General features: G+C 51.5%; 1 protein-coding gene across 1 annotated transcript; it reads right to left on the bottom strand.

The window, feature by feature from the left end:
• Nucleotides 1–1869: 1869 nt before the first annotated feature.
• SPINK1 (serine peptidase inhibitor Kazal type 1) lies at nt 1870–6918 on the bottom strand (the record flags this gene model as incomplete). The annotated part of the gene is made up of 4 exons (XM_082324086.1): nt 1870–1951; nt 4616–4728; nt 5347–5387; nt 6864–6918. The coding sequence occupies 4 exons, from the start codon at nt 6916–6918 to the stop codon at nt 1870–1872; spliced, it is 291 nt and encodes a 96-aa protein (XP_082180212.1).
• Nucleotides 6919–11625: the final 4707 nt, after the last annotated feature.

The following is an 11625-nucleotide window of genomic DNA, read 5'->3' as shown; positions in this document are numbered from 1 at the left end:
AGAAACCAACCGGGATGAGTTTGGAGCTAAGCTGGGTTTAGCCATGCCACAACGTTGGAGAGCAGTGAGCGAACGGCGTGAGGAGGCTCAGCCTCCCCTCCTGCCAGCCCCACTTGCAGAGACCTCTCCAGGTAAAAGCTGTGCTCCATTTCTCATGATGCAGCAGAATCAGAAATATCCCAGCTGCGGGAGGCATGCTTCCAGGATCCCCTTTGTGCAAAGATGTCGAGGCAATTTGCAGTCCCGAGCCTATTTGGGGCTACCACCTTTAGTGCATTAATTTTACATACAAAGTGAGTCGTTTTTCATCTCTCCCTCGACCACAGACAGACTTGTTGGCAGATCTGGGAAGAGGAGCCTGTGCTGCACCCCCCCAGCTGCATCTGGTTGCATTTCAAATTTCAAGCGAGCGCTCGAGCTTTCTCGCAGCTCGATCATGCATTTTTTTTGTGTGTTTCAGCCACTTCTTCAAGGAACGTGAAGAGAACTCAAACACATCTTTCTAACCAAAGTGAAGTTCAGGATTTGCTACGAGCAAAGCATTTGGCTTGCCCAAAATACAAATAGCCATTTCCTCAAGGGCTATAATTCATGAGGAACCCCAAGAGGCTTCAACCCCCAGCCCTGACTGCTCTGTCCCGGGCTGTTTTGGGTTGACTCATTACAGTCCTTTGGCGCAAGCAGCGGAGTGCCCAGCTCTCTGGGGAAGAGCTGGCAGGGCTGGGTTAGTGCCAGGCAGACAGATCCCTCCAGCACAGGCTTTGCGGGCAGACCCTCTGGGGCCACTCGTGTCCTCGCAGCCCCCCGGGACTGGAGCATGAGGTCCCTGCAGACCTGCCCGTAGGTTCCCCGGAGGGTGAGGGACTGGGACGTGGTGAGGCTGAGCACCCAAGCTACCCCACCTCGGTGCCTTTCGGCTTCGTTGCAGGGCTGGAAAGAGCAGCACCCCCATCTCGTTGCAGTCCCACGGGGCATCCAGCGCTGCTCCCCCGGCCGGGCCGCCCCGCCGCCCCCCGCCAGCTGCGGCTCCAGCTGCGGCTCCAGCTGCGGGCTCGGCTCCGGCATCGGCACCGGCACCGGCTCCGGCGGAGCAACAGCGGCCTCCAGTGCCGAAACCTCCTCCCTTTCTCCATCCAGGGACCCCCGCACTCCGCGTCCCGCTGCGCCGGGAGCCGCATCTCCGCTCCCGCCGGCCCTGGGGCCGGGGCATGGGTGCCAGCAGCAAAGCTCCGCAAGGCCACTGGAGGGCGGGGGGGGGGGGGGGGGGGGGGGGGGGGGGGAAAGATTTTTGCCTGGAAAAATGGAGCCTTTTTGGTTTTCCGAGGCACTGGGTAGCTGTGACCCGCGGGGCAAGTCTGAGGCTGGTGGCTCTCGGTGCACAGGGCCCGTGGGATGGGGCACTGGCATATGGACAAGGCTGGAGACAGGGCAGCGTGGAGATGACTTGTTGGGCTCTTCCTCCTGGCAAAAGCCCTCGAGTAAGGGCTTTAATGCCCCGTATTTAACAAATGTAATTGCAAGTAATGAGTATGCTAAAATCTCCTCTTGCTTGGATGCTAGAAGTTTAGGGAAGGAAGACAAAATTATTGATGCAAAAAAGAGCCTCCTTGTTATGCCAGAGCCTGGCTCTCTCCTCGGGCATGTCCCTGCCTTGTCCCTGGGGCTCTGTCAGTAATTTGCTCACAGCTCTTTATGGACATGACAAAAACAAACCATATTTTTCAGGAAGGTATTTTAAATGTCAGGGAAAGGGCTCTGCTGTGTGTGTAAGAAATCCCAGTGCAAGACGTGGCAATGCTTCCATTTTATTAGGAGTTCATACAGGTAAGGGAAAGCTTCGTGCTGTGTTCTCTGGAACGGTTGCTCCTCTTAGTTTTGAGCAGAGTCGGAGCGCGGAGAGGGCTTTTGGCACATTCCCCTGTTCTTTATGCGCACGTTAGTCTTTCTTTGCCTGGAAGAGAGGTTAGAAATGCTAGAGGATGCCTTCAGGTCCCTGATACACAGAAGAGCCTGGCTCGGAAGACAAAGAAAGAAAGGAAAATACTGCTTAAATCATCATTTAAGTGTTATTCACAGTAAGTAAGGCCACATATTCTTGACAGGGAGTTCAGGGTTACCATGGACATGTGTTAATTAATTCCAATAAGCTCAAGAGCTGGCGCTTCCTGACACCTCCTGGCAGAATAATTCACCTCCGTGCTGTAGGACAGCACTAAGACACCTCTAATGCCTGTCTGCCTGCAGACGATAAAGGTTATGACTTTGTTTTGTGGCTTTTTACAGACAAATGCCTGCCATTGTGTCTTGCTTGGGCTTGGGCCTGCTCCCAGCCTCCCCTCCTGGTTGCTTCTGCGGCAAAAGCGAGGAAAATACTAAAAAGGCACCTGCAAAAAATTATTGTTATTATTTTTTGCCCAGTAGTGGACGTAATTGCTCGGAATTGTTCCATTTTCACGTGGAATTATGATGTTCTCCTGTTTGGAAAGACAAACCCATTTCTCAGGTGCATAGAGAAATGCCCGTAAAATGATTTTCAAGCTGTTTTGCGTTTTGCAAAAAGCATTTTGCACGCTGGTCACAGCAAAGTGACCAAAGGCGACAAGTGAGACACCGCTGCCACAGGGACCTGCCAGATGCTCTTGCTGTATTTATTCCCAGACTCCTTGCAAGCCTCCAGCTCTTGTCAGACCGGTTGCACACACAAAACTGCAAATGACACTTCATCCTGCCTCTCGGCTACCTGGCTTTTCCCCATGGCCCAAAGCTTTAAAGATGAGGATGCTCCGTTTATTTCTCCCTTGAGACATTCGGCACCAGGCAGCTTCAAAGTCCTGGTGCCTGGCCCAGATCACCCTGACCGGGAGACCGAATGGCTGTTGTTCCTAACCCCAAAACTGCTTTGCTTGGGAGTGTTACAGGGGAGCTGCAAGGCTCAGGGCTTGGAGCTGCAGGAGCAGCACATTTGCAGCTGCAGCTGCTGAGAGCTTGCACAAACGGGAGTTTGAAGAAGGCCAGGGACGTAGCGCCTGTCAACGCAAGGTGGGTGCCAGCACCAGCTTCTCGGCCATCCCTTCCCTCCCCTGACTCCTGGCCGGCTCTGGCTACACCACCGACTCAGTCCTTTTCTTTTTTGTACCCCAAACTTTCCTTCTTGTGATGACTGAGGTCTTCCCTCCCCTCTGAAGCCGTGCTCCGCTCGGGGGGAACGTAGCATCCTCGATGCCACTTTGCTCCCTGCGTAGCTGGCTTTGAAGCCTTCCTTGCTCTCTTTACCCCGCTCTTGGTTCATGGCCAAAGCCCTAATGATGTTGTGTCTGAAGAACCTCCCACCCCCATCTGTTGCACAATACAGCCGACAGCTGGTGCTGGGCTGCTGGCTTCCAGCGTGGTCATTACCGCCCTGCCGTGCTGCGCCGGGTCATTAACCGTGGCGCCTTCCTTCAGGAGATCCCCCTCAGCATGTCTCTGCCTGACTCCATCGTCCTCAGCCTTAAAATGTAAAACCAGCATTTGAGCAGGCCAGGAGCAGAATATGGGGCAGCAGCTTGGGTTAATGAAGGAAAGAGGCGACAACCAGACCAACAATTCTTACTGAGGCTGTTTTTCCTGGTGATCTGGACTCTGTTCCTTGTTACTGCAGAGTTAGCCGGGAGGCAATGCTCCTAAAAGCAGAATTTGGCTCTGCAAGCCCGTTCATCTCTGGATAGAAAAGCTGGAATTTGAGCTTCTGTTAGAGATGCCTCTGCTGGTGGCAGATGGGCGTGTGAGCCTGATCACCAAAAATCCCTGTCTCCACCAGGTAAGGTCAAGGGTGAAGCTCCCTTAGCCCCACAGGCTGGGGCACCTGCCTACGGATAAGACTCAATCTTCCCAACAGAGATTTTCGAACCACCTAATAGCATTGAGTTGGAAGTAATTCCTTCACTTGTCTGACACAAAGCGCTTCCAATATATAAATATACTCAAAATTACCCAGGGCCCAAGCCAGATGAAATGAATCAAGTCTTGCCAGAGACATCGCTAGCATTTGGACCTGGCCTTCTGCTAAGACAGCGCAATCTGGCACCAGCGCAGATTAAATATAAGTCTCATTCTTAAAAATACCCGGAGCAAATTGTATCCTTTCGTATGCAGAGAAGACAGAAAGCAGAGCTCAGCTATAAATTGCTGGGGTGAAAACCCATAGTTTTTCCTCAGCCACCACACATCTGAGGTCACCTGGAAAAATATTTTTCTGCCTGCATGCGAGATCTGGGCAGACTTTGAGGACTTTGCTATTTGTCTGAGTTCCTGGACACCCGCCAGCGCAGTCTGAGCAATCGCTGCAGCTTGGCAGCTGCAGGAACGGAGATTTTGACCGTGCGGTCCCTGCCTGCGGGCAGCTCGTGTGCTGCGAGCCGCGCGCAAGGGACCTGTTTTGCAGCTGGAGTCCACGTGCTCGGAGCAGCAGGTGCAGCATCGGCGCGGGAGGCCAAATTCATGCCAGATGTGCCGGGCTCACTGCCCACGCTCCACCCAGCTGCATGCAAACAGCTTGCTTTCTAGGAAATCCCAGACATATGTAGTAGCCCTCGTCTGTGTGATATTTCGACTTGCAGGAGGTGCAGATACTCACAGGTTCTGAAAGCACAACAGACACTCATTGCCGTATAGGAGGTTGTCCGTGCCACAGACGGGGTCAAAGATCTTCGTACAACCTTTTCTTAAGTCGTAGTTGGCACAAGCTGCCTGGAAATGCAAAAGGGTAATGCTGAAAATATTAAACATGCTTTCAGTTTACCAAAGGCGGTTTGCATTCACAGGGAGGTGCGTTTTTGTATATCTTGATAACCCATCCCAGCTTGCTCAGAGCTCTGCTATGAACTCTCAGGAACACTGGGACTGCCTGTCACCATGCTGTCCCTTGGCCAGCTGACCTTCACCTGGCACCCCTGCACACCCTCAGGAGTGACAATATTGACTAATGCTCCGTGGGCAGTGCCTAATCACATTCTTCCCGGTTCTTATTTTTATGCCACACTGATACCTGCCCTCACACTTGCAAGCTAGAGACTAAGGGGAGCTCTGATCTTCTTGGCAGGTAACAGCAATATTCAGCTCTCTATTAACAGTTTTCCTCCACTGAGTGTGAGGAAATGCAGTGGGAAACCAGTACCGTCACTGGGATTTTGCTGTGGCACAGCAGGTGGAAGGAGGTTCCCAGGCACTGGCATCCTTGGGCTGCCAACCCAGCAGCTCACTGTACTGCACCGTATTTAGCAACTCGGGCTCCCCACTGTATAGGTTGGTGCTGTCTCACCAAAGCTGGGCACACCCTCGTGCTACACAAAAAACCGGAGCCTTCACCTCTATTCCTTTGCCAGCAGCTCCATCCGTCTCAGCGTTTCCTAAAGAAAGAGTGGAGAGAGAGAGAAGATGCCTTAGCACCCATCACTCGGGCTGGTTTCAAGGGAGACCTACTGAAGATGCTTTAGCCTGAGGACCGTCTGTCTTTGCTCAGACCCCTTTGTCCCAGCAAACAATTTCTTCCCTTGGACCTCCCCCATTTTGCAGCCAGGTCCCTCCCCGCTGCATCTGCCTCTTTCCTCTGGCAGAAACACCGTGATGGTGCAAGGCCCTGTCAAGGCCAGGTGCACTTGTAATGACTTTTCCTGCCAGCTGCCAGGGAGCAAAGGTGGCTTTCGTTATCTCTTACCACGCGTTCATGGGTAACTGAGAAACTCCTGCTGATGCTGAACCGGTGCTGGAGTAAATCCAGGGTGATTTTTCTGGTGTCAGTGGGTTTGTACCACCAGGAAACAGAGCAAAAGACAAGTTGCTGAAGGTCTCTACTAGAAGGAGGAATGGGTGGTCCTTGAGGTCTCACACCAAAGCTGGTGGGAGCAAGCTGTGACTTTGGCGGGCTTCTCCACGGAGAAGCTGGTGCTGAACTGACAGCTGGGATCATGTGGGTGGAACATGTGTGTTTTGGAAAACAACCTGAATTTGTTCAGCAAAAGGCAGTACTGAGAAGATGACCTTGGGTTGATCCAGAAGTCATCTACATGGAGAATTTAGGCTACATCTACATTAACAACCAGTGTGGCCCAATAGCAGTGGGTCTGTGGAGTGAAACGGTTTGGTGCTGAGGACCAGATAGCCACAGTGTTTAGGGTTCCAGGGATTTTACTCTGGACTAGCACCGGTCCAGACCCAGGAGCTGTAGCTCACTACATGTTCAGTTCATCTGAAATGAGTCCAGATTTTGTGCTCAGACAGCTCTGCAATGGCAACTGCTGCACAGTGAATAGGATAACGGAGGACTTGTTTCAGAAGCACCCTCCTGTTCTGAATGAACCCACGAACGCAGAAATCCCTGGTGAGCAGGACCTGAAGAGCAGCAACAGCTCATGTTTTCATCCCTCTGCACCATATGGGATTTTGAAAACACAGTTGGCTTAAATATTGACTTTTGTTGCGAGACCTGCATTTTCCCTTGCACAGATGCGTTTCCTGACTTCTTGGGTTTGCTTTTTTAAAACCAGAATAGCACCTATTCTCTCTAAAATAATTGCAGCATGCTAGAAATCACCAGCTCCAGGCTGAATCCCTGAAGGGAGAGTGTCAGACCAGGTCTGTTCATTTTTGGGAGCAGGTGCCAGGCACCCCTTTAAAGCCTTTGCTTTAGGCTTGCTCACAGACCACTGGTTTACTGCATGTTGGCCATTGCAGCACTCTCTGGGGATCGCTCGCTTTCCCTGCCCAGGGCTGGAGCAAGGTCCCAGCACCAGCTGGCCTGTTCCCAGGCTCACCTTCCCACCCGGCAGACCTGGGAGCTTTAGCAAGGAGAGGGAAATGGCTCCTAAGCAAAACGTTGCACTCACCTTGGTAGCAGCAGAGTGCCAGGGAGAGAAGCAGGAAAACACCAGTTGCCTTCATGATGAAGGTGATGCTTTACTGGGGACAGCAAAGAAGAAATGGGACACTCCTCAGGCGTGCAGAGATCCTGTCTCTGGCAGTCTGTGCTGGGACCTTTATAGGTTACCCCACCCTGCATGGCCAGCTCCACCCCGCAGTCTTGTGATGGCAACGTTCAAAGTATGGGGACAACACCAGGTGGCAAATAGCCCATTGGTGCGCGCAAGGGTGAAATCCTCTCTGAAGCCAATGGAGGTAACGAACCTTATCGCTGGCAAGGACTGGAGCTGCATCTCAGGTGTGGGAGGCAGCCTTGGGTCTGCACTGAAAGCCAGGAAAAAGTGACTTTGTACAAGAAACAGGTTGGAGAAATGGGCAGGATGGCAAGGGAAATACATGTGTTAGCACAAGGAGTGTCGCTTTGATTAATGACCCTGCCACTGCCACTGGCAGGGCTCTGGGCAAAGGTGGTTTTGCTCCACACGTGCCTTTCCTGGCATGATCTGCAGAGCAGAGCTGGGGTGTTGCAGCTCCCCTTCCCACCCCGGACAGACAGGGATAGCAGCAAGAACTACTGCTGGAGAGCAGAGAACTTGGATGTGCCTTGGGTTCGCTTGTGGCTGCACGTTCAGCGCTGTTATTTTGACTGCACGTCTCTCTGGTTGCAGGCAGGCAGCCGAAACGAGCTCGTTGGGTTGGATGCTGCTCCCTTCCCCTCTCCCTGCCTGCAGTTTGGAGTAAACCCTGAGGATTTCCTACGTTTACTCCACCAATGGTGCATTGCAGAGAGTGGATCAGTCCCTTGGGTATTAGAAGGATTAATTAATGTTTCTAAAGCACTTTGATATCTCAGCCATAAATCACTGGAGAAGTGCAAAGCAAATTATTACTAATGGGGGCTTACAACTCAAAGACAGATTTTTAATTAGCTGAACAGGAAAAAGTCAATGCCAAGAGCAATTCAAGGAGCTGTTTGTGAGACAGAAATCTCAGCTCAATCGGCAGCTGCTCCACTGGCCAAGGGAGACCCCAGTCTGGATGTGGCTCTGGAGGACACTTTCCCATGCCAGAAATATCCCTTGCGAGTTTGCTCTGGTGGTGATGGAGATTTTCCCCGCTCTTGTCTGGGCTTCCCTCTGCTCTCCCTGGGGCGACCTGCAACGTGAGGCTGAAAGAACTGCTCTTAATGGCATCTGTTATTTTATTAACTCGGAGAGTAAAGCTGGCTTTGGGTACGACCCGCTCACCAGCTGTGAGTAGCTGGGCTGGGAGTTGGTGGACCTCTGTGAGCAAGCAACAGTCCTTTAGCGTGCCTGGGACAAGGATTCACATGGTGTTATCACCGTCTGAGGAGCAAGGGAGGGAGGGATGATAATTTTTTATCGCCAAAAGAGGTTCATCTCGATCCAGCACTGTCTCCTGTTGCTCCTCCAACGCACCGGCCAGGTTCGCAGCGTGATTAAAGCCAATAGGTGGCAATAGGCGCTTTGGTCTCACTTCCCAAAGCTGGAAGGGGACTTAGCAAGGGCGTTTACGGTTATACACCAGGGCAACTGGGGAAAAGATTTTCCACTTCAATCTGTAACACATGTAAATAGAGCAGTGCTGAAAAGAGTTTCTCTGATTACCTTTGTTTGGGACGTGCCCACTCCTGGTAAAACACATTTGCACATTTTTCAGTTTAGAGATCCTTGCTGCAGCCAGGAAATGTGATAGTTTTGCTTGTCCAGAAACAGAAACATCTTTCCTCAGATTCCTTGGAAACATCCAGGCACATTTCCAAACTTGATTTTGATGGGTAAATCCTCAATGTTTACGAGAGCTACTCTGCAGATGGGAACTGTGTTGGCTCCTGGGACGTTTTAAATGTTTGTAATGCCATGGTTTTCTCCTTTCTTTCCTCCACAAGTCAGAGGCATCAAAGCAGAGACAGGCTGCCGCCCTTCCCCTGCCTCCTGGACACTTCTTTCTTCATCCTCTTATTGCTTAGGCTCCTGATAGATTTGCACTGACTTAACTTCATGTTCGTAACCCTTCCCAGAGCTGTATGCGATTCAGTACTTTGCTACTGAAGCAGGTTGAAGAAACTCCAGATTATGCAATACAATGGACTGAACTTAATTATTCCACAACGAATTGAGCCAAACCAGCTGATTCAAGAGCAGTTCCTCTGCCAAAAGAAGAATCCAACATAGGCTGCTAACGCTGCTGCAGCTGAACAGCGGTCACACTAAGTTATTAATGCAGTTGCTCCGTTAGCAAATGCCCTTCCTTTCCTAGCGCCTCTACTGACATCTGCGTGTTTATGAGATGCCTTCAAAACCGTGGGATTTCAGGGCTCCTCTCTCCTGATTGACATCTATTCTATATCCTTCAGGAAAATCAAACAGAAATGCTTGGGGCTTGTTTGACTGGGGAGGAATGAAAAAGAGCTGCGAACTGCTATTGCGCTGGGTGCTCCTGGTAGAAGGAGCAGGGAGATGTCTTCAGCAGTGTGGGCTTTCTCAGGATGTGTCACCTTGTCAGAGCAGCGTGTTCCTCCAAACACATCAGCTGGAGGAGTAGAGAAAAATGAGTCAGGCGGCTCCGCCAGCCGTGCTGTGTGACTCGCCGAGCACGGCGCCCGTCGCGGAGAAATGGAGAGGACAAGCAGGCCCCAAAGCAGGTGCTGGCGTGGGACGGCTTTCCCTTGGTCGCCTTGTTGGGTGATGGCCACCACACACGGTGTGGGACAGAAGACCTCTGCAGTTGGTGATGGTGTCTTCTCCTGGCTTCTGGAAGGCACTTGGAGGAGGAATCGATGCCACACAAGGAAGGCGGGGAAGGCGCGGTGGGTAAGGAGGTAAGCCGAACCCGCAGGTCTGCCTCTAGGTGGATCAGCAGGAAGAGCTGATTCTCCTTCTGCAGGATGAATGTCTGCATCATCTTTTGGCCAAATCTGAGCACTTTCAAGTTACATTTTTTTGAATAGTAAAAAGTGTTGCAAAGGAATAAAAAATTGCATTGCAGGTGAATGAAAAATTTGGGAACCTACCTACTTCCCTGTGATGGCCCATTCACGACAGGCTGGAGGAGCACTTGTTGTACCAGGGCTGGAATTTGCTTTTTGTGAAGACCTGATGTACAGAGAAAAGCCACCAGTGCCCTGGGGACATTGCCACAGAGTCACCAGTCAAAAGCATTCAAAGATCACAAACCAGACCCAGATGATCATGAATCACAGCTTAGAAACCGCAAACGGTTCTTAAGCCTCTTCAAAATAGTGGCATTTACCAACAGGCTCGTTTGGGGTGGTTCACATTTTCCAGCCTTATTCTGAACCCGAGAGAGAGAATGGGCTAAAGGAGCAGAGCTCCTCTTGCAGTCCCGGTGCCCGGGAATTGGGGTGATAACAGGGAGATGTTGCAACACTTGGCACAAGCTCATGCTGCTGCCAAGGAGCGGCTGCGTGGCCAAGACCCGCACTACGGCCCTGTGCTGGTGGCATCCCTGACCCTCGGTCCCTTGGTGCGGGTTGTGGGGACCTTCCTTGGGATACATGAAGGGAAGGCATCATTTGGGGACCTGCGGGAGGATCCTCAGTGCTCAGGACAGTCAAAAGGCAGGGGGGTTGCTGCTGCCCTGTGATGGGTGGGATGAGTGGAGGCTGGAGAAAAGATGATGCAAATGCGAATCCTAGGGGTGTGACAAAAGACAAGATGCTCAAAGCTCTCATGGGTCCGAAGAGCTGCTTGCGTTGGATTTAAAGGCTAAAAATCCCTAAAGCTCTGTTACCTGCTGGGTTTGGCAGGCCTGGAGCTTGCAGGGGTACCCAGAACTTTGCCTATGGTATTCAAGATGGGTTTGAAAGCAGTCGGTGCAGACAGTGCAGAAGAGCAAGCCCCATGCAGTGCTGTGCCCACGGAGGGGAGGAGGTCATCTGTGCATGCAGGCGCCCATGGGGAGATCTATCTGCAAGTCACTGGGAGGAAGGGGGATGGTGCAGCTGGATCCATTCAGGCACGAGAGACAGACCAAGCCATTTTGCATCAGCAAGGTGAGAGCTAGCCGGTGCGCAGTGATCAGCTGCTCTTGTATCCAGGGGATACTGCTCAAGCACTGATTTTTCCTGCAGAAAAAAAACAACCGTAATTTGGTCCATAGTGCTTTTTGTCTTGGATTCTTTCCCATTAATGCTGAGAAAGCTATTTGGTTGCTCTGGGTGCATGGAAGATATTGAATACTCTGACAGTTTAGGAAAAGGGATCCTGTGAGTAGCTGCTGTGAAAACATCACTTATTTTCTCCAGCTGTAGGAGACTCTTTGGAGCCCAGGACAGTCTATCAATTTGTTTTCTCTTCTGTCCTGGAACATTGCCCCTGGGGCCTCTGGTTTCTGGGGAGGGGGTAGTAGCTGAGCGTAGCTGCAGGAGAAAATTAACAAATGATCATTTCTACTTTTATTAAAGCTTCTGTTTGTTATCCTTCAGCAAGGGCAGCGTGTCGATGATAGTGACCTTTGGAAATCTGCAGGCATCGGCGGCTTCGCCTGAGGATGGGTATTGCTGACAACAGTGTCTGAAGACAAAGGCATCGCATAAATCATAGCTTGTTGGGTTGTTCAGAAGAGGCCGTGCCTGAATGCCAATCAAATGCTTCCTGAGGAGGATGAACGTGCTGGGGACAGGCGATGTGTTTGTAAGGATTACTGGCTGAAATTGGCTGGGGTGCAATTGCACAGCTCCCTGCT

Source organism: Platalea leucorodia, assembly GCF_965183815.1.
Source record: "Platalea leucorodia genome assembly, chromosome: 11".
NCBI classification, from domain to species: Eukaryota; Metazoa; Chordata; class Aves; order Pelecaniformes; family Threskiornithidae; genus Platalea; species Platalea leucorodia.
Note: the sequence above shows the minus strand (reverse complement) of the source record. Positions and strands in the feature narration are given on the sequence as shown.